The 26,836-nt window shown below is 37.9% G+C and overlaps 1 protein-coding gene across 1 annotated transcript in view; it reads left to right on the forward strand.

Annotated features, from left to right (window-relative positions):
• Nucleotides 1-26,836, forward strand: part of EDIL3 (EGF like repeats and discoidin domains 3) — a 259,985-nt gene that overhangs the window by 83,010 nt on the left and 150,139 nt on the right. The window contains exon 3 of the mRNA XM_054055095.1: nt 22,896-22,925. Coding sequence (XP_053911070.1) covers nt 22,896-22,925 — 30 coding nt within the window. The remainder of the gene's footprint in view (nt 1-22,895; nt 22,926-26,836) is intronic.

Genomic DNA, 26,836 nt, shown 5'->3' on the forward strand with positions numbered 1-26,836 from the left:
CTTATGGGTGACTTCAAATATTCAGATATTTCTTGGTAAAACAATACAGCAACTCACATGTCATCTATGAAGTTCCTGGAATGCATAGCGGACTGCTCCCTCATATGAATTTTAGATATGTCAACCAGGAAATAGGCACTGCTGGACTTACTGCTCCCAGATCAAGAAAAGCTGCATTGCAATATCTTGATTAGTGATAGCCTTGGTTGCAGTCGTTACAATATGGTAGAGTTTGGGATACTGCTAAGCATACTGAAAGTTAGTACTCAGATGAAGGTTTCAGATTTTAGAAAAGCACATTTCAGCTCTCTCAAGCTCAGCTGGGATGGACTGTATGGGAAACTTCCATGGAGGAAAAAAGAGGTAGCAAGTGCTGGGAGTTTTCAAGAAACACAAATCAGCTCACCCTGTTTAAAGAGCTCCTGAGTCTGCTCAAAAGCAGAAAAGAAGCATGACAGAGATGAAAAAGCAAAGAAATACCTGTTGAGAGCTACAGGTGCATTGCCAGGGTGTGTAAAGATGGAGTTAGAAAAGCAAAATCTCACTTTGTGTTGAAATTGGCCAGAGATACAAAAATTACAAGAAAGAGTTCCTCAGGTGTGTAAAACAAGCAGAAACAGAAGGGAAACGTTGCGCTGAAATTAAACTGGAGGCATGAATTACTCAGCAATAATGCTGATAAGGCAGAGGCTCTCAAATCTTTCATCATCTTTGTCTTTCCCAGCACTGTTGGTCCCCAGGACTGGTGAAAAAAAAACCAGTCTGATGGAAATATAGACCCACCACTGGTGAAGTAAGAGTTGGTATGTGAAATATTACAGCAGCATGACCCAAAATAATCAATGGACCCTGACATTATCCACAAGAGGGTGTTGAGACAGCTGGCTGACGTGATTGAGAGGCCACTCTCCAGAACCTTTGAGAAGTCAGGAGACATCCCAGGAGACTGCAAGAAGGCTAACATCAGTCCCATCTACAAAAAGGGCTTAAAGAAGGATCCTAGAAATTATAGGCCCATCAGTCTTGGTTCTGTCTCTGGCAAAGTTATGGAAGGAATCCTTCTGGGGCCTATCACGAGTCAAATGAAGCACATGACTGGGAAAAGCCAGCTTGGGTTTACCAAGGCGAATTTGTATTTGACAAGCCTGATCACCTTCTATGACAAGGTAACCTGCTCAATTGATGTGGAGTGAGCGGTGGGCATGGTCTACCTGTATTTCTCCAAGGCTTCTACTACCATTTGCCACAGCCTAGTCCTAGAGAAATGGACATATTAGTCTAGAGAAATGGGAAGGGGTGGAACTGGCTGACAGTGTATGACAAGTGTGTGGTCAACAAAGATAATTGCATGGTCTTGCACTGGGGAAAGCACGTTCCGGAAGTGCAACACAGGCTGGAATCTACCCAGTTGGGGAATGGCTCTGTGGGACCAGGGGCCTGGGGATCCTGGTAGGCAACGGGCTCCGTATGAGTGAGCAGAGTGCTCCTGTGGCAGAGAAAGCCAACAGGATGTTGGGTTGCATGAGTAGCAACAGCATCAGAGATAAAGAAGTCACTATCCCACTCTATTCAGTGCTTGTCAGGCCACACCTAGAATACTGTGTTCAGTCTTGGTCCCTGCTCTGCAAAACCAGATGTGGACAGGCTGGAGGGGTTCCACAGAAAGGAGGCAGAGGTAGTGAAAGGGCTAAGAACGCTAGGAAAGGCTGAGAAAACTGGATTTGTTCAACCTTGAGAAAAGAATCTTAGAATCATAGACTCAGAATCACCAGATTGGAAACGACCTCTTGGGTCATTGAGTCAACCATTGCTATCTGCCACTAAACGATGTTCCTGAGCACCTCGACTACCCATCTCTTAAATAGCTCCAGGGATGGTGATTCAGCCACCTCCTTGGAAAGCCTCTTCCAGTGGCCAGTGACCCTTTCTGTGAAAAACTTTTTTCTGCTATCCGGTCTGAAAGGCTTAAGGCAGACCTTATCACCGTGTTCCACTATTTAAAGAGTGGCTACAAAGAAGACGGACACTCCCTTTTTACAAGGAGTCAAATGGAAAAAATAAGGGGTGAGTACAACCTACTTCTGGCGAGGTTCTGATTAAACACAACAGGACAATTTTCTCAATGAGAGCAAGCAGCCATTGGAATAATCTTTCCAGGGAAGTGGTGGATTTGACAACACTGGATACTTAAGATTGCTCTGGACAGTGTGCTGGGACATCCTGTCTAGACTGTGCTTTTGCCAAGTCAAGTTGGACCAGATGTTCTTTGAAGTCCCTTCCAACCTGATATTCTTTGATTCTGTAATTCTGTGGTTCAAATATTGCATTTCAATTCATGTTCACCTCTTTTTTGCTCTCTCTCTCTGCATCAGTGCATCTACACAAGCATAATGCAGCATAAAAATGTGTAACTGTCATCTGAGTAATGCGCTTGTCATTCATTTTACCTACCAAAAAGAACATAAAAAGTAGTACAGGTTGCAGCTATTTATCCTGTGTGATGTTTGCCACTTAGGAAGATGGTGTTGGGAGCTTTGCATTTGTGCATGGATTCATAGCTTCTATTTCAGAGGGAAGGTCCAAAATGCCTGTAAATGCGAAAGTCGTTTCTTTGTGTCATGTCTGCTCACTGGTCTTCCAAGATGCAGCTGTCAGAAAAAAACCTAGAGGGGGAATAATAGCTGCTGCTGTGATAACTGCCTAAAGTTATTTTTTCTTCTAAACATACTTAACAAGTTTCATAGAATCTGCTGCCTTTTATGGTGTAAACAGAAATAGGCATAAATTAAGTTTCTCTTGTTCATGCATGTATCTGTATATGTCATGTGTATATACTCATGTTTTGCAAAGTGCTTCACTCTTCAAGTTTAAATCTGGAAGAAGAGTTGGCAGCACAAAGCATACAGAACACTAGCCAGAATTGAATTGATTCTGCTAAATAAAGAGTATCTGTGACAAGTTGTTAAGTTAGGTACTGCTATAGTATCTTCAAGATTTGCTGGTTTCTTCAGTGTATCAGAGGAAGCCTGGATTTTAAAATAAGCTGCAACACTGACAATTCAGTTAGCTGCTAGAGGTCTGTCAAGGTGTTTACATGCAGTTAGAAGCTATTTCACACAAAGTGCATTTTTCAGACACGAAGGAACATTATTATTTTTTTCAGATTCAGTATGAGTAATGTGTATTCATTAAGCCTTTTAGAGTACAAACAATAGGAAACATGCTGAGAGTTGTTAGAGACTATTAACAGAGGAAGAGGTGTGAGTAATTTGTTGTCAAAAAAAGAGGTGATCTAGTGAGATACACTTAAAAGGTGAATAAATAATGCCACAGAATACCAGGTTTTGAAAACTATATTCAAATTGTGAACATTTTCTTCTTTTTGTTTTTTTCTAAACCGAATTCTGTGTTTGTAATATTTTAGAAATAATCAGGAATATTTGCTGAGAAATATTTGTCTCAGTTAAAACCTACTCTGGAAGAAACTGCAGCTTCAAATTCATACTTAAGGCTAAATGAATTGGCTAGGAACCAATGATTAATGTGCTTTGGTATCCCCAAACTGTCAGATATGTTGTGGCAAAATCCAGCAATGGCAAAAAAGATGAGCAGGGTCCTGTCTTCATTGTCCTTTCTTTCTCTGTTCTGGGGAGTGGTGGGAGAAATTTGATCCAACCACGCTGAAGAAGGTGTTGCTGTGGGATCTCAGGCAAGGAGAGCACTACTTATTCAGTAAGAGAAAGTGAAGGGTGTGGAGGCTGAAACTTGCCAAAACATCTGATTCTCAGCTGTGAGGATGCTTAAAAGAATCCTTCATGCAAATGTTTCTTAGCTTCAAATTTGACTTCACGAGGAAGAATGAACATGCACATGTTAACTTATGCTGTTTCAGAATTTTATTCTGAAGAAATACCTGTGTTCCCTGCTGTAACTCATAAAGGATTAAATCTGAAAGCAAAATTAGACTGTATTAGCTGTTGAACTGGTATTGCGGGCTTCTGGCAGCTTGATAGATTGTCCCGTTTTCTCAGAAATGAGAGAAGAGGGACAGTACCTATGAGGTTACTTTGGGAAGTACATTGGAAAATTATTCAACTGCAACATCAAATGCTGCTTCCTATTGAGAGTTTTGCTGAGTGGCACCAAAGCTTTACATCAGTAAGTGGTAAACAGTCAAATGTTTTAACAGTGTGGCAAGTGAACCCAGATAGAGACATGATGGTCCCAGACACAATGTGCAATAAGATGCAAGGAATGGTAAGTGACAAGAAAGAGTATAACCGAGGAAAATTTAATACATTATTAGAAATGTACTAGAACAGAATAACAGAGATTTTATATGTCCTGTTCTTCTCCAGCACGATAGTAACATAAGCATTCATTATGAAATGTTTATTTACTAGTTTATTAGCCTGTTGCAACGACTAAAGATTTAGGAAGAGTGAAAAGCTCAGTTCCAAGATGTTTATGCACATGATAACAATTTCACAAAGGTGAAAATAAGATTCTCAGTGGTGACCGACAGTGAGTAAAGATATCAGTATTTCGGGGCTCAGTGGAATATAGTTGTCTAAGTATTAGTGTTGTTTAAAAGCCATCATAACACTCAAACCACTTTATTTTTAGATATTCAAAACTTAAAAAAATTCTGTGTTTAGTTCTGCACTCAAAACACATGTTCTCATGGCAGATGAATCTACTACTACGTTAAGTAGCTTTCTACTGTTGGGACAGTATGAACCAATAACGTTTCTGTGGTAGCAAAGGGAGTTGTCATCGTTAGCAGTGATTCTCAGCTACAGAGATATGCTTGAGCTAAGGTCCTACTAAGTCATTGCAGCCATGTGCTCTCCAAATATGGCCAGATTAAGGCTTGTAGAAGAATAATGATAATGGATAAGGCCTTAAAGCCCTAAGAAACAAGTAATGAAAATATTTTTTAACAACTAAAACTTAATGTATTACATTACTATTATCTGGAAATATAAAATATCCTATGCAGTTCTGAATATGGCAAAGTAAATTTGAATTGGCGCTAGTTTAAATAGAAGGCATTCTTGAAGGTATCTTCTTGGGTTTCTCCATGCATAAATAAGGTGGGGGCAGTAAGGCTGTGAAAAAATAAGATGACAGAACCGTGCCAATGTATTTCAGTACAAATGTACTCTTGTTGGAAGACAGAGAAGTATGTCTTAATTAAAAATTTTGCTTTGCTCTCCTTCTTAGGCAGGTCAACTTTTTAATCATCAGTAATATTATTCATTATGAACAGTCTAATGAGGGCAGAATTTGGTCTTGTAAGATTAATTTTTGCAGATAGGAAAACTGCATTGTCAGTATCATTTGATTTATCAAAAAATATGACTGAATGGGCTATAATTTGTAAGAACTATAATGGCCATAAAATAAAATATTTAATTTCAGCTTCTACTTCTCTTGGAATGAAATAAGAACATCTGCAGGAGTCATTAGCTCATAGTTGAACAATACATTAGCCTAAGTCAGCAACAAAAGTAAGCAGTGAATTAACTTTGTCCTCACTAGTGGTGTCATTGGGATCAGTCTTAGTTATACTAAAACAACCGACTCTGAGCAGTGTAGCGTAAACAAAGTAATTAAATATATAAATCTGAGTCTAAGTTGTGGATATTTCCAAAACATCAGTATATTCATCATTTGCCCTCTCTGGATAGAAGAAAGAATGTGAGCATTTTCAAAGAATCTATAATCTAAAACTAAATATATTAATTATGTTTCAAGTACTACAACTGAATATATGAATATTCAAAGACCATGAAATAAAAAGTTTCCTAAAATAAGGAATGTGAATATTAAACTAGCACGCTATGAATCTTGATATTGTTTAGTACTGGAATGTGCTAAGCATTTCTTTCATGTGTCATACAGTTAAATACAGAAAGAGTTAAATTACAGAGTTCCTGTCTGGCCTCTCTGAAATCAAACTGATAGCAATACTTTTAGAAAAATATCTGGCTTTTGTTTAAGAAAAGAAATAATGAAAACCACAGTAATCTAGTTAATCAGAATTGAACTAAATGGCACTTTTTTATATATAATTTTATTTGCCAATGAGTTTAATTTCATAATTTGTATCAAACAGTTTTCCAAGAGCTGTGTTCATTCAAAAATGGTCCATAGTAGCTCCATTGTTTGGCTTGGCAGCCCTAAATCACAGGGTTGTTTGTTGCATACCTTTTACTTTGCTTTGCACATGTTTTTGTCTACTTCATCTGTATAGGGCTGATTGTTGTGTGAGGCATTTAATGTTGCTTTATGTCATCGGCCTGCCCAAGAGGAAAGCTACATTTTGTGTGCTGAAGTCACTTAGCTTGGTGGGATAGGTCATCCTGGAATCTGAGCAGCTGGTTAAGTGGGAAAGGAGATGGGACTTGTGGGTGCAACTTAACAAATCTAGTTTGCTTCAACCTTTACAGTCATCAGTACTGTGTTTGGATAGGAAAGAGACAATGTAGCTTTATAAACACAGAATTTTTTTCATGTCATTACCCAGAATGTGGTATGTGAAACACAGTGGCAATGGTCTGTCTAGTGAGAATCTGAGCAGCAAAGAAAATGTGATTAATAGAAAAACAGAGTGCAGTAAGTAAAACATAACATCAGTGGCCTACCTGATGAGAACAAAGTGATGAAGGGAGCATAATTATAAGGAATCAAAACAACCTAGCTGAATAGTAGCACAAGAGAAGGGGAGGGAACTGATTTTGCAGTTCAAGTGAAACTTCAGGAAAATTAAATTTTGCTCATTACTAAGTTGCACATGTAATCTGTAAGACTTTTTCATCTGTAGGACTACTCATTCCACTCTTCAGGAATACAAAAAATGTTGAAGAACTTTACCAGAAAAAGTAAAAAAATATACTCAGTTTATGGGATTGTATTGCAAGCAAAATCATGCCATGCTATTTGTGTAACTACATTTAGGAATGTACTTATTGCACTTGAAAAGGTGCACAGCATATAGAAAAAAATAAGACAGGGAGCTTTATAGGCAGCATAAAATTCTGATTTGGAAGAGTTCTGTTAGGATATTTAAAAAAAAATAAATTGGACTTTCTATTTTTAAAAATCCAACGTATCTCCTGTCATTATGAGTGGAGAACAAACAATACAGAAAACATAGCAGTATCCTCTAAAGACTTCAAGATGACTAGGAAAGGCAAAAGGACTTTAGAAGATGAAGAAGAGGAAATATGAACAGAAAACATTTTGGGTTTCATATTTTCAGTTTTCTGATTCAATTTTTATGTATAATGTGGATTTACCATTAACGTCTTTCATTCTTAATGTTCTTAGGAAACAAATAACGTCTGCCATTCCTTAGTTTTTACCAAGTCAACCAGTCCACCAGTGTGACTGTCACTTTTTAAGTTGCCCGATAAATCAAGCAAAAGACTATCTGAAGGAAGAGAAAGCTCTTCAAATTAAGCTGTCCTCTCCCCTGAGGAACACAGAAGCTTCTGCCAGTATTAAAGGAAGGGAAAAACCCCACCTTTTCTGTGACCTGATTGAGTGCCCTGATGCACAGCAGCCAATCACAGACCTTCAACTAACTATTGACCTTCCCCAGACTTGTGAAGCCATGTGTGGAGTGAAGGCTGAACATTTCTGTGTTACAGTAAGCATTAAGCTTCTCATTCATTGAGTTATTCACTTGTCATAGCAGAATGATGGCAAAATTTACATGATTGCTTTATGCTGGGAAAGCTTGACCTAATTACAGAGGAATTAATTACCCTGGAGTTGTAAGCTTGGATTTGTCCTGGGTAGACCAAACCCTGGTTATTTCATTGAGATTTCTATCTGCATTATATAGGTCTGAATTGTCCCTTAGGGTTGTGAGGGGCCATTTAAAAATTCTTAAATTGCACAATAGTACAGTAAAAGAAGCACAATTAGTGGAAGTTAATATAAATGTGTATTTGATTGATTTATTTCAGGTCACCAGGAGAAAATAAACTCAGTGACTTTGTTCGGTCAGACTTTTGCATTTATAAAGTGAATATCTTGTAAAGACCTTTGAGTGGTGCTAAGAATCGGTTAGAAGATATGTAATTGAAGGAAATTCAATCAAATAGTGGATGTTTTGCTTTAGTCATTGACTGAAGATAGCAATTGGACATTTTACTCTACTGGCCTACAGCAGGAGGTCATGTATGTATGTGTGTATACATGTGTATATGTGTAATTTTTTTTACACATACAGTGTGTCATTTTGTCCTTTTAATGCAGAGTCACAAGGTTAAAACATGGAATATTTATGAAGTAGAAGAATTTGCTTGTTGGGTGGATATTTCATGTCTACTATTTTTTATATCTATTTCTTGAATATATCTTGTATATAGTTATAATAATTTTTGATGTAGAAAGCTCTTTCAGAGTGCTGCACACAGTAATTAATATAGGCTTTAAAATATGTGTTTTTATTTTGAAATATAATATTCTGGCAAATTTTCTTAAAAGGGGATTATATTCTGTTCAGTGAAGTCCTAAAACTTCTAACAAAAAAGGTTTTGGAGGAGAAAAAGTTATCTTTTGTTTTTTTTTTTAGTTAAGTCAAGTTTACTTTATTATTAGGTACTGGCATGAGCTAGTATTTCCCATTAACATTAATAATGCTGTATAAAGTTCAACTGAAAATGCGGTAAAACTGTATCTGTTACCATTATAGGCATTTAGACTGCCCATCTTTAAACCTGAACTTTTTCTTGCATTGAATATTAGCTGGAAAATGCCATGCGGGCTGTGCAAATTATTCATGAATGTGAGTTAAATTCTGAAGGAATTTTTTTACTTTGAAAACTAACATATATATGTGTTTGACCTAAAAACTAACAGAAGAAGCTCTAACCTAAAATCTTGGGAAAATATTAATGAAAACATACTACTGAATTTAATTTTTATTTTTGAGGGCCAGTGTTTATTGGTGTCGAATTTTGAATTTTTTAAAAAAATTCCAAATGTTTTACAACTGTTTGGCTTTTATTTTGCCTCTTAAAAGTCTTGAAATTAAAATGACTTGTTTTCACTAAAAGCATGAAAGTTTTAAGTTGACCCAGTTATAAAGATTTTCTCTTCTACTTAATATATACTAATCTTTTTCCATTAGGTGAGGAAAATAAAAAAAACAACAAAAGTTTACCTGAAGAAATCAATTAATGATGGAGAAGATAAGATAGTAATTTCTTTTTTCTTAGTGTACTTAAGAGAAAATCAGTTGAGTTCCAGTCAAGAGTGTCACAGTAGTTCCTCTGAATTAAGTATATATCTGCCTGTCCTTTTCCCAAATCTCCAGAAACATACTTAGAGCATTTAAGTGCATTTACATTGAGCATTAGAGATGATAATTATGAAAGCAATAGGATTTTTTTACATCACCATTGTTGCAATTAGTTCTTTAGATGTAATGTACTTCAGTAATGATAATATCATGAATCATAGAGTCATAGCATAGTTTGAGTTGGAAGGAACCTTAAAGGTCATCTAGTTACAATCCTTTTGACAAGGATATGGACACCTTCCACTACATCAGGTTGCTTATAGCCTCATACAGCCTGGCTTTCAAGACCTCCAGGCATGGGGCATCCACATTTTCTCTGCACACCTTATTCCAGTACCTCACCGTCCTCATAATTAAAAGTTTCCTTCTAATATCTTATCCAAGGCTCCTCTTTTTCAGCTAAGAAACATTACCCCTTTTCCTGTCCCTGCACTGTCTGATAAAGAACCCCTCCCCAGCTTTCCTGAAGGCCCCCCTTTAAGCACTAGAAGTCTTCTCGGATCCTTCTCTTGTCTAGGCTGAACAAGCCCAGCACTCTCAGCGTGTCCTCATATGAGAGATGTCCCAGCCCTCGGATCATCTTCACGGCTCTCCTCTGGTTTTGCTCTAGCAGTCACATGTCTTTTCTGTGCTGAAGGAACGTGGTGGTCAACATGTCATAAAATGCATGTTGGTTTGCTATGTAAAGAGATCAAGAGGTAGCAAATACTTAAAGGGAAAAAAGCAGAGTAACATTAGAAACGTATTTGGTTTCTTTAACATTTACAGCCCTTCTTAATGTAAGAACACTTCTTGTCCTCAATGGCTCAGAGGTGCATACAGCTTTCTCTGTATATCCGGCATTTCTGTATGCCTTTTTTTACAAAGAACACAAGGCACTACTGAATCCAGAGGCCGGGATCAAAGTAATGATTTACGTTATTCTGAACTGAACCAACCAAGGAAGAAGCATTTGCAACACCTCAGCTGCTGAGGGAAAGAGATTATATGAAGCATAATCCTTGGTTTTCAGATGGGCTGCAACAATGTCCTGTGGGGATGTGAGTATGTGAGTGTGCTCTAGACAGTGTCAACATGTCCAACATCAGTTGGAAGAGAGTAATGACAGGAGAAGTTTTGCAATGTGTTTGCTGCACCAAAGAGGGAAAATCAAAAGGAATGAGGGACAGATTTTTAACACAGCTCACCAGAGTCCAGCAGTCCTTATTTCTCATGGTGGGAGGTGCTAGTTGTAATTGTTTTTTAAATGCACCCACTGAAGAGGGTGTTAAGCATGATCGGAAAATGCAAGACTCAGTTTTTGCTGGAAGAAGGTGCATGGAAAATATATCTGCTCTGAGAACTGTATGGAAAAGTAAGAGTGGAATAGGTTTCAGAAAATCCATGTACTTGGGCTGAAAAAAGTCTTGAAAAAACACAGCTCAAAATAAGTGGGCCTGACTCCTACACTAACAAAAATTGAAAGGCGTGGAGAAGCACCAGAGTGTTGACTGACAGCTGCTGTAAAAATAATTCTTATAGGGTGAAGTCAGAGAGCCTGATTAACTTTTGACTTCTAGTGGTTTTATTCATTAAGATAAAACTAAAATCAAGGTAAATTTTCTTCACTTGTTTGTGAGAAAAATTGTTGAGTACTCAAGCTCTAATTTTTTTCTGAACGTGACACATTAAGGGAAAAATGTAGCATTTCTGAGAATAAAGAAACCTCATGCCATGTGCATTTTTTTACCTCATATCACTGTGTTCTCTCCTGTCTTCATTCACTGCATAGAGAAAAGCCACCTTACTGGCAGCAAGAGAGAAAAACATTTGTTTTTACACATATGTTTAAGCATGTTTCTCTCGACATTTCTGTTTGTTGAAATACAGTTGTTAGCAAAGAACTTTGCATGCTCAGGAAAACCAGTCTAGATCACAGTAATTTGTTCAAACTGCCCAAGGTTTAAGGTAAGCTGCTCTGTCACTCATATTTTAGGGCAGAACCGTGTGCTAGGTTTTAAAAAGTCCAGGTTCAATAAGGTGTCTGAAGATGCCTTTGGATAAGCTGATATTTCCTGCAAGTCATTTCCACTGCTTTTAACATAGACATATCATAATAAATTCTTTATGATCTAGATCAGGGCAGTGTTTTATTGAAGCTAGAATTTATTGACACTTTTTGATGGTCTATATCTTATGTATTTTTCAACATATATTTTTCAATATCAAACAATAGTAGATTCAAATCTATTTACGTATTTACTCCAGTTGTGTTAAAGTTTATATTCTAAAGCCAATATTAACTAAAAAGGTAATAGGATCTTCTTTTGTTTCTGCCCAGTCAGAAAAGCTGGAAGTTAATATTAGTATGTCAGTCATTCCTTATTCAAAACTTACCTGGGCAACTAAAATACTGTTGTTTTTTTTTTTTTATTTAAAAACATCTGCTTTGCCTTTCTTGCACAGGGAGTCAAGTCTTTTCTTTTCTATTCCCATATTCATGCTATGTAGGTTTATCACGGTGTATTTTCTGTTCCTTATTACTGAAGTTATTAAAAATCAATTAAAAAACATATACCACACCAAAGCATTGTGTCCCCCTGCACAGGACTTGTAGAATGCCACTTTCTTCATTTTTACTGCCATCTGCTCTTTTGAATTCTCCTCTGGGCATGTTACAAAGTTTACAGCTCACATTTTCTGTGATGAAGATTGTGTTGTATGGAAATCATCTCTGTAAAGCAGTACACCGGCCCTCAGTCATGCTGAAAAGAGTACCGTAGACTTGGACTTAAAAAAAAAAAAAAGAAGCTAATTCTTCTGTAGGGCCTATGAACCAAGCAAGACATTTGAACTGAGAACAGTATGGCTCTGGTCCTATTCAATTTGCTTAATATGTTGTAGAGTATTTTCTATGAAACAGTGTATAGCAAATGATTTTCATTTTGTTTTTCTGCACTCTTAAGACTTTTCATATGATGATAAAATTATCTGTTGGTTTATACAGGTTCATTTTCCCAGAAAGGATAGCAACAAAATCTTTGTAACTGCCTTATAAGAAAATATATCAAAAGCCACAAAGTATTTGGAAAAGCACTGAAAATTGCAGGATACATATTTGTCCTGAAATTTTAGGCTTTGAAAGTTGTTTGGTTTTCCTGTGTGTTTATTGAACTTCCTAGTATATATTTCAGTGAAGCAAGCTGGTCAATCCGGACATAATTCACTGACACAATAGCCTCACAGTAATTTTGTGTATTAAAGTTGTTATCTGGTGTTACACAGCCGTGTAGAGCTGGAGTTTCTTTATCTTCACTGATATTTTCTGCTGTTTTGAACATTGTTTATTGGTTTTTGAGTCTTTCCTCACTGAACATATGATTAGTCTTTTACTGTGGGTTGTGGGCTTTTTTTCCCAAGAAAAAGAATATCCATAAAATAAAAATTCTTATCATTATTACTTTATTAATGTTATTTTGAAATTCTCCTTTTACATAAGAATATCACATCATATTTCCCTTAAAACACACAAAATCATGAAGTGAAAATGCTTCAGGCAAGTGACTGAAATGTGAAAGTATGAAATTGTTTGGCTTGGTAAGTGCCTTTCGTGTGTAACTGTGTGGACATCCTGGATAGACTTTTGCTGCCATAAGTGTAACATGCTAGCAGGTAGCTACTTAAGTATAACTGCATTTTACAGCCTTTTAAAGTATTTAATTTTCTGATTATGAATTTGGATGTTGGAGAACGCTCTTTAAAAATTAAAGAAGCAAAGGCTACTGTAGAGTCATCTATGATCTTAGTCACTTAGCTATTTGACTGCACTTATATTTGTATATAAAAATGCTAGATATTTTCTGATTATATTGTTCAGTCTTTTGGAACACACACGTCTTCTCAAAGCTGCATACAGTAGTACATGTACATGTATGTAAAACTGTGATAGTTCAAGACATGACTGACTGCTACTGGTTTCAGAATTAAAACTTTAAGTACTGTTCTGCCTCTGACAGTACTTAAAACTTTGGCAAGAACTGCAGCTGACTAAGAACTGAGTAATTGTTTTAAAACTCAATATTTTTATGCTGTTTTCCTTAAGAAGAATATCTTGCCAAATATTAGGTACAGTGGGCATTCCATCAACTGCCTTGTTCTCTTGTTCTACAGAGTTGTAAATGTGAAGGGAATAACAAAAAAAAAAAAATTGTTTAATCTTGTCTTCTGCAATAAATGAAACTTCACCTAAATAAATCTTTTATTTCATAATTAAACAATAAAATAATGAAAAGAAGAAAGAGTAAGGTTTTCATAGTCTTCAAGTGTTTAAGTGGATATGAATCTACTAAGAGTGAACTACTATTAAGTTCCAGAGGCATTTTTAGGATTTCTTAATTAATTAATTAAATGTTTCTGTTTAACATCTCTCATCCATGCAGAGTTTTATCATTTTGAGTTACGTCTGACTTGACTAGTGAGTTGCCTGTTGTCTTCCTTCTTGTTTTGGTATTTTGAGGGTTTGGGGTTTTTTGGGGGGGTTTTTGTTTGTTTGTTTGTTTTGGTTTTTTTTTGGTTTTGTTTTTTTTTCAGGAATAGTTGCAAACACATCGTAGCCAGTTGAAGCTAGAAATAGACACTGATGTTCTAAAGGGCAAGTGAATGCTGAAGGATGTTCTGGTATCCCTGTATTAGAATTAAAATTAACACACAGTAACAGAGTAAACCCAACCTCACTGTAAAACTGCCAGAGAAAGATCTTTTACTTACACTAACAGATGAGTATTTAATTGACTGGCATAAATTGTGTGTTTTCCAGAGTCACCAGATTCATGCATCTTGAAAACAGTCTGTTTTCCATAATGTTTGTTCCTCCTTTTTATAATTAGGTATGACATTTACATCAGTTGTTGCAGTGGCAACCAGCTGAGTTGTTCGTCAGCTGTTATGAAGTAGTGAGATAGCATTAATCAGATGAGCTGTGGCTTCGAGGTGTCTTTAGTGCATTTAACCTGACAATGTGAGACAGAGTGAGGTTTGGGTGCAAAGGGGGACTGGTGGAAGCATAGCTTGATTCAGCTCTCTATTTGTTGAGAGGTTGCCTCATTAGTCATTACAGTACTGCCCAGAGGGCCATGCTGAGGATCAAAGATTGAGCTGGTTTATGGAAAAATTACCTGAAGTTACCCCTGAACAGGGAGAGGGCAAAGAGACTAGCTTCTCCCTCTGGGGAGTGCTAGCAATTGGAGCACAGAAGAGTGGGCAAACCAGCGCGTGGCACATCAGAAAAGGATGGCACAGCACTTTATGCGGGCTGGGCAAGCAGGCGGGGTGTGCAGCGAGAGTGCAGGGACAATCCTGAACCACAACCAGAAGGACCAGTGAACCATGGTGTCCACTTGGCAGAAAATTAAGGCTGCTTCAAGTTCTGCACAAGCCATAACTGATGCAGCCTATCAGAGAGAGGGTGCGCACTGACACCCAGATGCCAGGCTGCAGGACGTGCTCCGTCCTTCTTACACTGGCATCGGACACCAGTGGGGAAGTCACCTGTGGGAGTTGTGCTCAGATGGAGGAACTCTTCTGCTTGGTGATGGAACTCGGTGAGAAGGTGAGCAATCTGTAGACTCTATCAGGGAGTGTGAGAGAGAGACTGACCACTGGAACAACAACCTATGGTGCCTGTGTCAGACCCAGCAGGCAGACGTGCCTCATGTGACAGAGAACTCCTCATCCTCTCTCCATTCACCTGAAGAGAAAAAATTAGGAGATAGAGGAGAATGGCAGCAGGTTCCTGCCCTGTGCAGCAGGCATGTGTCCCCTGTGTCAGCCTCTGCCTCCCATCTTCCCTTGCACAATAGATACGAAGCTCTGTGGAAGCAAGTGGAACCAAACCTCAGTGAGGATGATGGGACTCTCAGCCTAGAAACATTCCCTAGGTTAAGACAGCCTAAACCATCCATCCAAATGGCTTCTGTTAAGAAGAAAAGACAGATCATTGTCATAGGGGTCTCTCATCCGAAGGGAATGGAAGCCCCCATAGGCAGACTAGACCCTTTACACAGGGAAGTCTGCTGCCTAACTGGGGCTTTGGTTAGAGATGTAGAAAGAAAACTTTCATCTCTGGTCAGGCCCACAGATTATTATCCGTTACTGATTTTCCAGGTAGGCAATAGCAAAATCCCAACACAAAATCTGAGGGCAGTTAAAAGGGTCTTCAGGGCCTTGGGGTAAATGGTGAAGGGATTGGGTGCACAGGTAGTGTTCTCTTCTGTTATTCCTACTACAGGGAAGTAGGAATACCTACTACGGGGAAGTAGGAATACCTACAAGGGAAGGGGTAGAAAGAGTCAGGAAATAAAGACCTTTGGTCTGCCACCTCAGAGGAAGTGGGGGATAGCACGTCAAATGGCAGCAAAGATGTAAAGATTATTGACAGGTTAGAAAATTCAGTGAGTAGTCACTTAAGAATTAAGACTCTTCTCCTCAGGAAAGTAGCAGGATCAACAACCCAACTGAACTGCGCCTACACTTATGCACGCAGCACGGGCAATAAGCCGGAGAAAACAGAAGTAATTGTAAAGCAAGAAAACTATGATATAATTGCCGTTATGGAAATGTGGTGGGATGACTCACACAAATGGAGTGCTGCTGTGGTTGGCTGTAAACTCTTCAGGCTGCATAGGCAAGGAAGCAGAGGCGGTGGGATAGCCCTCTGTGTTAGAGAGTGTTTTGGTAGCTTTGAGCTCAATTATAGTGATGATAGAGTTGAGTATCTACAGGTAAAAATCAGTGGAGCATCCAATAAGGCAGATGTCATGGTGGGAGCCTGCTACAGACTACCTAGCCAGGAAGAAGAGGCTGATGAGTAATTCTGCAAGCAACTGGGAGAAGTCTCACAACTACTAGCCCTTGTCCCTGGCGGAGACTTCAACTTTCCAAATGTATGCTGGAAGTAGAATACAACAGAGAGGAAACAGTCTAGGAGGTTCCTGGAGTGTGTGGAGGACAATGTTCTGATGCAACTGGTGAGTGAGTAGACTAGGGAAGTTGCATCACTGGACCTGCTGTTTGTGAACAGAGAGGGCCTGGTGGGAGATGTGAAGGTTTTAGGATGCCTGGGGAGCAGCGATCATGAGATGATAGAATTCTTAGTTCTAGGAGAAGTAAGGAGGGGGGTCAGCAGAATGACCACCTTGGACTTTTGGAAGGCAGACTTTGAACTGTTTAGAAGGCTGGTTGATAAAGTTCCATGGGCAGTGGTCCTAAAGGGCAAAGGAGCCCAAGAGGGCTGTATGCTCTTTAAGAAGGAAATCGTGGTGGCACAAGAGCGGGCCATCCCCGTATACTGGATAATGAACTAGCACAGAAGAAAACCTCTTGGGCTGAGCAGAGAGCTCTGAGTGGATCTCAGAAAAAAGAGGAAAGTATATAATCTTTGGAAGAAGGTGCTGGCATCTCAAGGGGGCTGCAAGGTTCCGATGATATCATGGAGAGAGAAAATCAGAAGGGCTAAAGCCCGACTAGAACTTAGATTGGCCAGTTCTGTGAAAGATAATAGAAATTGTTTCTACAAATATATTAACGACAAAAGAAGGGCCAAAGAGAATCTCCATCCTTTATTGGATGTAGGGGGGAACAATAGTGACAAAGGATGACGATAAGGATGAGGTACTTAATGCCTTCTTTGCCTCAGTCTTTAATAGTAGAGTGAGATGTTCTCTGGGTACTCAGCCTCCTGAGCCAAAAGACAGGGAGAGAGAGCACAACAAAGCCCCGATGACCCAAGAGGAAATGGTTAGAGACATGCTCAGCCAGTTAGACTTTCACAAGTCTATGGGGCCAGATGGGGTCCACCCCAGGGTATTAAAGATGCTGGAGAGGTGCTTGCCAAACAACATCTACCAGCAGTTCTGTCTGACTGTTCAAGTTTCACTTTGCTGGAGGTTGTCAAATGTTACACCCATTTGCAAGAAAGTTCAGAGGGAGCATCCAGGGAACTATAGGCCTGTCAGTCTGACCTCAGTGCCAGGGAACGTCATAGACCAGGTCATCCTGAGTGCTCTCACACAGCACAAACAAGACAACTGGGTGATCAGGACCAATCAACACTCATTTATGAAAGGCAGGTCCTGACAAACTAACCAATCTCCTTCTATGACAAAGTGACCCACTTAATGGATGAGGGAAAGGCTGTAGATGTAGTTGTAGGTGGACTTCAGTAAAGACTTTAACATTGTTTCCTCACAGTATTTGGCTTGAGAAGCTGGCTACCACTGGCCTGGACAGGCATACTCTCTGCTGGGTAAAAAACTGGCTGGCTAGCCAGGCAGAAAGAGTGGTGTAAATGGAGCTCAATACAGTTGGCGGCCAGTTATAAGTTGTGTCCCCCAGCGGTCAGTGCTGGGTCCAGTGCCGTTTGAATTCTTTTTCAATGACTTGGATGAAGGGATTAAATGTATGCTTAGTAAGTTTGAGGATGACACTAAGTTGGAGGAAGCGTAGATCTTCCTGAGGGTATTGAGGCTTTACAGAGGGATTTGAGAAGGCTGGATGAATGGGATGAGACCAACGGGATGAGGTTTAAAAAGTCCTGCACTTCAGACACAACAACCCTGTACAGCGCCAGAGGCTTGGAGAAGAGTGGGTAGAAATCTGCCTGGCAGAGAAGGACTTGGGGTTGTTGGTCAACAGCTGGCTGGAAATGACTCAGCAGTGTGCTCAAGTGGCCAAGGTGGCCAGTAGCATCTTGGTCTGCATCAGAAACAGCACGGGCAGCGGGACCAGGGAAGTTATTCTGCCACTATACTCGGTGTTGTTGAAACCACACTGAGAATACTGTGTTCAGTTTTGCGCTCCTCTTTACATGAAAGACATTGAGGTCCTGGTGCACATCCAGAGAATGACACTGGTGAAGGGGCTAGAGAAAAAGTCTTATGAGGACCAGCTGAGGGAACTCGGGTTGTTTAGTCCATAGAAAAGGAGGGTGAGGAGGACCCTTATCACCGTCTACAACTACCTGAAAAGAGGTTGTTGAGATGTGGGTGGTGGTCTCTTCTCCCAAGTGACAGGTGGTAGGATGAGAGGGAATGATGTCAGGGGAGGTGCCAGGGGAGGTTCAGATTGGGTATTAGGAAGGATTTCTTCACCAAAAGGGTTATCAGGCACTGAAGAGGCTGTCCAAGGATATAGTTGAGTCACCATCCCTGAAGGTATTTAACAAATGAGTAGATGAAGTGCTTAGGGATATGATTTAGTAGTGGACAGGTATTGTTTGTCTTGATGATCCCAAAGGTTTTTTCCAACCTAGTGATTCTATGATTCTTAAGCATGTGTTTTCGATGAAATGCCTGGAGCATTAAAATCATGTTCTTAATGATGGATGCTGAGTTTTTTGAAAGTCAGTCAGTCAGTCTTCATAGCACGCAGGTCCTCTGAGATCCTGAGATTTGATGTTGAGCAGAGTATAATTTATTTTTTATGTTGCATTCCGAAAAATATTATTTACTCTTGGCTCCTACTGTTCACAGTTGGCTCATTTGGATAATATTACAGAGCTCTTGCTTAGCGTTTTCCATAGAAATAATGTATATCTAAGTTAATTCTTTTTTATAAGTCTTATGTTTTATTTGAATATTAAAGGCAAATGTATTCCACATTAATTTAAAATTAACAGGAGCTTTAATATAAATGCAAAACTAATGTAATATGTCATAATATATAACAGTATAACACACTGTTACACTGAATCTGCCTTTTGCAAGTTACCTGCGCTTCAGGGTTCAAATTTTTCCCAGATCTATGAAGGTTTCCACCATTGTAACAGAAATAATCAGAAGTCTGGCATAGGTATTTACATATAAGCCAAGCATTGCCTTCTTATGTTATCTCTGTTAGGGTAATATTTGTTGGGCAATATGTGTTCTGGTATATGCTTTCCAAATTTGCCCACATAATATTGGGATTTTTTCCCCTGTTGCTGTTGTGCAGTTTTATTCACCTCTAAGGAAAACATGATTAAATTTTCTAAAGTGAACGTCAGATTTTCTCTCTTAAGATAAATACCCAATATTTGTGCTGCCATATGTCTTATTATATTTTGTCAATGATATATTAAAAGGGGAAGAAAAATGTTCTTGAAAACGCTTTAAAGCTGCAGAGTAGTTTACAGTTTAAGGTCATGCAGTGCTCTTATCAAACCATGATTTGGGGATGTCTGTGATCGTTTTCAGAGCTTTTTTGTCAAATACCTAGCTTCTTGATGTGTGTCTCACCACTTTGCAGTCAGGTGGTCATCCACCACCCAGCATGAGTCATCAGCTTGTGCCAGCTCAGTTGAACAAGGCAATTCCAACTTACTCCAACCCTCTGAAATTTGTAAAGAAAGTAAATTAAAGATAATTACTATGGAAATGAGTCACTGTTTAAATACCTTTTTGAAACAACTTCAAGTTTTTAATCCCTGCTGATGGGAAAAAAAAAAAAAAAAGTGGTGTTATGTAGGATATTTTTGGTGTGATAATTTGCTGCATTTCCTTAACAAGTATGAAGCAGAGCGCTGACATTGCATTTGAGCCAGTATGATAAAGCAAAAATAGTCTACTCTTTGAGAATGTAACAGCTTGCAGAAGGCTATTTTTTTAAGCATGGTTTATCAAGCTACAAGGAATGAAAGAAGTCCTGGCACGTAAAGCCAGAGATTTTTTTCTTAACAGTGTACATTGAGTGCAAAGAAGTTCATAGCTACTTTTGACTATTTATTTTTAGTACGCAACTTTAATTTCTGGCTAGTGTTAGTAAATACTGTATTGAAAAGTAGAAAACAGGCCTTTTGCATTTTAAAAAAAGCTGTAAGAACCTCACTAGGTCTGGTCTAACTCAGATAAGAAATTAACATAGCCTAGTCGTGAAAGAGCCTACAACAGCAATCAAATAGTAAAAAAATAATTAAATAAACTGAAAAGTAATGTTTTTGGCATTGCTATGTTGACATCTGAATTATTTGTTTCAGCTGACATTCAGCTATCCTATTTAATGCATTTTATGTAGATGTGTACCTAAGTGCAAAGTGGTCCCACTGAAAAAAACTTCAAGTTGTTAATAGAATCCAGCTTTGAACTTAAATGTAAGAGTATTATTCAGATAGTAGTCTGAAAAAAAGATGTTACTGGAATGAATCTTCTCTGTATAATTGGAGAATCCTGTTTAATGAGGTTTAATGCCCAGTTACTAGTACTTTTAATTATTTGTTGCTCAAACAGCAGTGGAGCTTGCAGCTAATACAGATTTTAAGCGCTTGTAAAAATTACAGAACTTCTAACTAACTTCCATCTTCTGTTCTGTTTGTGCAGTCCTCTCTGTCAGGGGTACATTGAGAAATTACAGCATATTTGATTGATTTAGTTTGTAATTTGCTTATTTACTTCTGATTCTGTTAAGATTTAAATATTCAGTTTCTTTTCAGTGGAATTAGCTGTCATGTCATTGAACTAATGATGTGTCTGATTAGTTCAATTTAGAAACAACAGGGTGTTTTTTATCTTCTTTGTTTAATTGTCTTGAAATCTACTCTTGCAAACACGTTTTACTTAAACACGATGATTATACACTAAAAGAACTTGCTATTGTAAAATTTAAAAGCTTGATGTGATGTGCAGTTCAAAATGGAGTAATTTACTTTCAAAATACATATCTAGACACTAAATGAGGAGTTACAAATGGAAAAGTTTAGCCTGTTGAATGACCTGTTTAGGCCGTTATAGATTCTGCATTTCATAATGTACTGGTCTTGTAAAGTAGCCCTCTTAAGTGTTTACCTGAACACCAAGCTAGGTAAATAAAATTCACCTATTTATCACTGGAAACTTTATTTAGAGGCAAGATGGTTAGCTAGTGCTTCAGACAGTAATTCATTATTTTCTGTGGATTAGATTTGACAGCCCCCAAAGGACAACGTGCTACTCTGCAGTTATAAACAACCTGTATGTCCAGCATTAATTGTCTCACACACAGTTGCATACAGAATATTGCACTGAATTAAATGAGGTTTTATATTGGTCTCAACTGCAGTTGGTGTCTGTTGACAAGGTCTCTGCTATGTCTGATGAAGTTTCAGTAAGGAGAGATCTTCCTATTCCTTTCCTAATTTCACCCAGCATAATACATTGAGTGATACTGAAGGCAAAGAGTTCAACTTACCAAGCACAACACTGATCTTTGAGAAAATGTCTGAAATCTTTACGCGTGCCAAAGGCGAGCTCTGACGCCATCAGGGTGGATCAGTGTTTGCCTTGGCTGTAGGAACGTTGTTTATATGGAACTGATTCTGCAGAAAATCAAAGAGAAGGAGCTTCCATTTCAACTTGTAGAAAAGATTCCGTGAAAGAGAAAAAATACAAGTACGGATACCCATGTTACTATCTTAACAGGGTCTCTATATCACATTTATGGAGAGCCCTCTCAAATTTAGAATCATAGAATCATTTAGTTGGAAGAAACCTTTGACATCATTGAGTCCAACCATACCTGTCCACTATACTTTTGGATGCTTTTAGAGTATCTAAGTGAGGAACAGTTGATTGCCGCTTTTTCTGTCAGCGAAAACTTTGCAAAACTCTGAGAAGTTTTTTATGATGTATGTGTATATAAAACATACTGACTGCAAGGAGAGGAAGAACTAGGTCACTCACATATTTTTAAAATACAGTTTTATTGCGAATACATCTGCGTCTTTCTTTTGAATGTATGGGTAACAGATAGTCGACAGTCAAAGGTAGTTTGTGATGATAACTTAGGACAATTCAACAGTTATCTGTCACCAAAAGGGAAAGGTTCTAGTGTGAAGGTATAGATTTTTATTACTTTCCTCAGACAAACATCTGGAATAAAGAGTCAGTAGGCAACTGCCTTCCCACCCCCAACCTAGGAGAGAAATACCAAACTGCAAAACTGCCATTTTTGCTCCCTTACTACTTAATTTCAGGATCGTTAATTCATTACTTCCAGCACCAGGTTGGGAAGAAACTAGAGGGAACGGGAGGAATAAAAGATGAAGAGATGGGAAAAAGGTGTGGAACATGCCTCTCATTAACCACTAACCAGCAACTAGCTTAGCTGTGTCACCAGACAGTATCCGCAATTAGCTGACTAAAAGTCTGGGTCCTGCAGTCAATTTTTCAGAAGGCTTTTCCTTAAGAACAGCTCCTTTTTAGTACTAACAGCTAGTTCTGGCAGTGAATTTTGCTGCAGAGAAGTTGGCTGAAACGTTTCTACTGAGCTTTGCTATTCCAGTATTGGGTTTATCCTACTAGCTAAAATAGAGGGAAGGGTTAGGAGTGTAAATGTTATAAATGCAAACTAAGACCTTAACTCATTTTAGCTTACTTCTCCATTAAGATGAAATATCTGTTACTAAAGTTGATCAAACTGTTTAGGATAAAGGTTTTTTATGATGTCATTTTGCTTTTATATTAAGCAAATTTAAATAATATAACAATTAGGATTACATGGATTTCTTCATCTGTTTTTTTTTCTTTCTTCCCTTCCTTTCCCCTCCCCCTTGTCTCTGTCCCCTCTACCCTCCTGCTTCCTTTGTGCATAGCCTCATTTGAAGAGGAACCAACTTCAGCAGGTAAGAATGATTTATGATTACATTTGCATTATGGCAACAATTCCTAGAGAGATACCTTTTTAAAAAATCATTTTCATCAGTTTTGCTTTCTGTATTACACATGCTAAATAGCTATGACATTGTTGGGTTCTTTTCTCCTGTGTCTGCTCCCCTTCCTTTTGTCTTTTTTCCCCACTCAATTTAGTAGGATATACACTCCTCCAGTAGCACTTCCAGATCTTCTCTACCACGTGTTCCTTCCTTTCTTCTGCTTCTTCTTTGGTTAAGTTGGCTTAACACTTTTGTCTGTCTTTATGCTGGTGAAGCTAAATCATCTGTACGACCCCCCAAAACTGGCATTCTTAAAGACAATGCACCCTGGGAACAATCAGTGACCAAAGGGAAGAATAGCAAGTGTAGAAGTGTCCTACTTAAAGAAAACATTCTGCAAGCTGTCTTGGACATCTGCTCAGCGAACTTTTATTTCCATTGACAGGCTGCCAAGCAGTAAGAATGGTTAACAACACAGTCATAAAAATTAGTTTGGGAGCTCCCAAGAGTCACTAACACGTAGCGTTTGTTCTGTTGGTGAAAATTAACTATTTCGAATTAATTGGCAATCCATTATCTTGGAAGTATTTAAAGAAAAAGAACACAACATGCCAAAGAAGAATGCCATTAAAGAGCTTAACATATTTGAAATGGCATTTAGTAGTATGAATTTGGTGAGCTCAAACATCAAATGAATAGGGAGTCACTTTATAGTGGCTTAATAGAAAAAATAGCGATCTCCAGAGGACTAAAGGAGAAAAAATAAGACAAGTGAGTGAAGAAAGGAAGATGCCAAATGAAACATTAAACACTGTTTACAACACTAATCTACAACTTGAGAGCAATATAAGTAATTAGGGTACAATGGAGAACAATAAATGAAAGGACAGAGAACCAAGACAAAAGTAGAATGTGAGAGAGAGAGAGTAGTTAAGACTAGCACTGAATAGAGAAGAAAGCAAAAGGCAGTTTTAACACGAAGATAGTAGCAGAATGGAAAGAAAGCATGACAGAGTAGAGAAAAAAAACACTGAAACAGAGAAATGAAGAGTTTGGGAAAGAACTGTAAAGTACTGACACACCCCTGAGGAATACATATTATAATTATTAAACATTAGCCTTCAAGCTGTCTGTTTCTTGTGAGATGTCTCAGTTTTGAAATTTTCATGGAAAATTCTTTAATAGTAACATAAAACACCTGCTCAATTAACGTGTCAGTTACAAAGGAGATTTTTTTTTTCTTTTTTTAACATAGGGAATAAACAGCCTTTTCTCCCTTTATGGCGCTGACATAAGTTTGCATGTTTGTAGAGACAGAACCATACATGAACATGCTGCAGTAATATTTAAGATGACCTTGCTGTGGTTGTACATTGTAAAAGCATTATTCCTGTTGCAGCCTGTGGAGCATCTTGTGAAGACAGTCTCCCTGTTTGCATTTTGAACGTCACTGCAGTTTTTCTGAAAGACTGTAGCAGTGAGCTGGCCAAGCTAACCAGATACATCAGCTGAAAAAAACGTGAAAGGAAGGAGGTGGAATTTATGAGACAGCCACATGGGCTTCTCTGCAGATCTCTATTAGACTCAGCTGAAATTTCAGTAGTTTCATGAAAGCTTACAGATTCTATATTTAGCTCCCCAGGAACCCTTGCCTTTTAGAGTGTCAGATGATGTTGTTTATTTGCGTTTGTATTCATTTAAATTGATTGGTTTTAATCACTTCTGACTGTTTTGTTTTACTCTGCCTTGTATGACTGCTTTGGTTACTTCTCCACATAATTCTTGTGTTCAACAAAGCTCATCCAGTGATTTGTAATGAACATCTTCTGAGCATTGCTTCATCACAGAATATTCCTAAATGTTCATAATCTCCCTGATTCATCCATTATTAATAATACTTTTTACACCAGTATTTTTTTCAAATATTTTCCTCCAAGACTTGATCAGACATGTTTTAAACTCAACTAATTTACTTACTTCTTATTGGTTAAATGAGCTCCACCTAATTTTTAGCCTTTGTTTTTTATTATTGTAGTTCTTACTGTTTCAGTGTTTGTTGACATATAAAAATGTGCCAAAATTGTTTATGCAGTAATAGCTGTATGAGTGTAAGTTTCTTTATGAATACACATAATGGAAAGACTGGTGATATTTTCATGTTAGTTACTCCGTAAGAGGATGCAGTTTGCATTGAATATGTGGAAGTTGCACTGATAACGTGATATATATTTATATATAGATATTCCCACACAGATAGATATTTCCACACAGACAAATCAACAGCTAGAAGTATGCAGAATACATACATTAGAATACAAGAGTGCTTTTTGTTCTTTGATTTGGACACATGAACAAATGCTTCTGCCATAAATGGTACATGGTAGCTTGATTATATGAGACAAAACATATTTTTAAACACTTGTGCAAATAAATCTCATCTGCTCAGGAATTATTTTATAAAGGAACATGACTAGATACCTGCAGAAATAAGTATTAATGTAACGGTAAAACTTTCTGTTATCTATAGTATCATAGAATTGTTTAGTTTGGAAGGGACCTTAATGATGACCCAGTTCCAAACCCCTGCCATGGGCAAGAACACCTTCTACTAGATCAGGTTGCTCAACGCCTCATCCATCCTGGCCTTGAACACTTCCAGGGATGAAGAATCCACAACTTCTCTGGACAACCTGTTCCAGTGCCTCACCACCCTCACAATAAAAAAAAATTATCTTGCTGGTTTAATCTGGTGCTAGAACGTTGACACTTACGTGATTAGATTCTTTGGGGATTATTTTTGAAACAATTATTTTGTTGGGAAAAATTTTGATTAATTTGAAGCTTTTTCCAGGAATCAATCTTACTAAGCTTCTGTAGGCACAGAATGATAATTTTTTCAGATTCAAATGAAAAATTCCACCTTTGGGAAAAGAATTTTTGTCTCTGCCTTGAGTACTAAACTTTGGATCTGCCAGATATTGATAAAGTATAACCCAACTTTAGATTTGCATGAAATGTGGCTGATCAGAATTAAGTATAGATTCTAGCTTTTAGAAATTTCATAAGACGAAACATAGCTTGTTTTGGGTCTTTCTCTGCAGAGCAGTGGAGTATATAGTTAGTATTTGAATAGTCAGTGCATAGTAGATGTATTTTGAGAGTGTTTTTAAGCATGTGTTTGCTAAATTGGAACTTAAATTAGGTGCTGTGAAAGTGCAACCTAGAAGTACGATATCAATTTTAACAGTAAAGTGTACTATCTTGCTTCTGGGGAAGTCAAAATCAAAAAAAAAAAAAACCAGACTGTTACATTAAGAACTAGAATAAAGTTTTAAACTTAATGATAAAGGGCATGTACATACAAATGAAGTTATTTTTAAACCTTCATTATAAAGATATTACTTGTTCTTGCTTTTCCAGAGGAAATTCGGTGAATAAAGTACAATTGTTCTTTACCTAATAAGTTCAAACATCACATCTTACCTAATAAGAATTGTTCTTCATATCCTTTATAATTTAAAGTTTCTATTGTTTTTACTTTAAGATATGACCAGATGTTGTTACTTTGAACATAACAGATCATTTAGATTGCATTCTTATCGGATTGTTTTAATACACCTTGTTTGCCAGATTGCATTGATGTGTGTTCTCCTTAAAACAGATTCATTTTCCTCCGAGTGGGAAGGCAGTCATGCGGTTTGAAAGATGCAGAGGTGCTGGAAAATAAATAGAAACTGCTTCCAAAGCGTTATGCCTTTCACAGTAATTTCAGTGGGATGTGCCCTGTATAGGCAGAAAGCAAGTTCTATCAGCTATCAGATTTTTTGTTTTCCAAAAAAAAGCATGAAGTTTCCTCCAGTTTGTGACACATAATACAGTGA

Source organism: Cuculus canorus, chromosome Z, assembly GCF_017976375.1.
Source record: "Cuculus canorus isolate bCucCan1 chromosome Z, bCucCan1.pri, whole genome shotgun sequence".
In the NCBI taxonomy this organism is placed as follows: domain Eukaryota; kingdom Metazoa; phylum Chordata; class Aves; order Cuculiformes; family Cuculidae; genus Cuculus; species Cuculus canorus.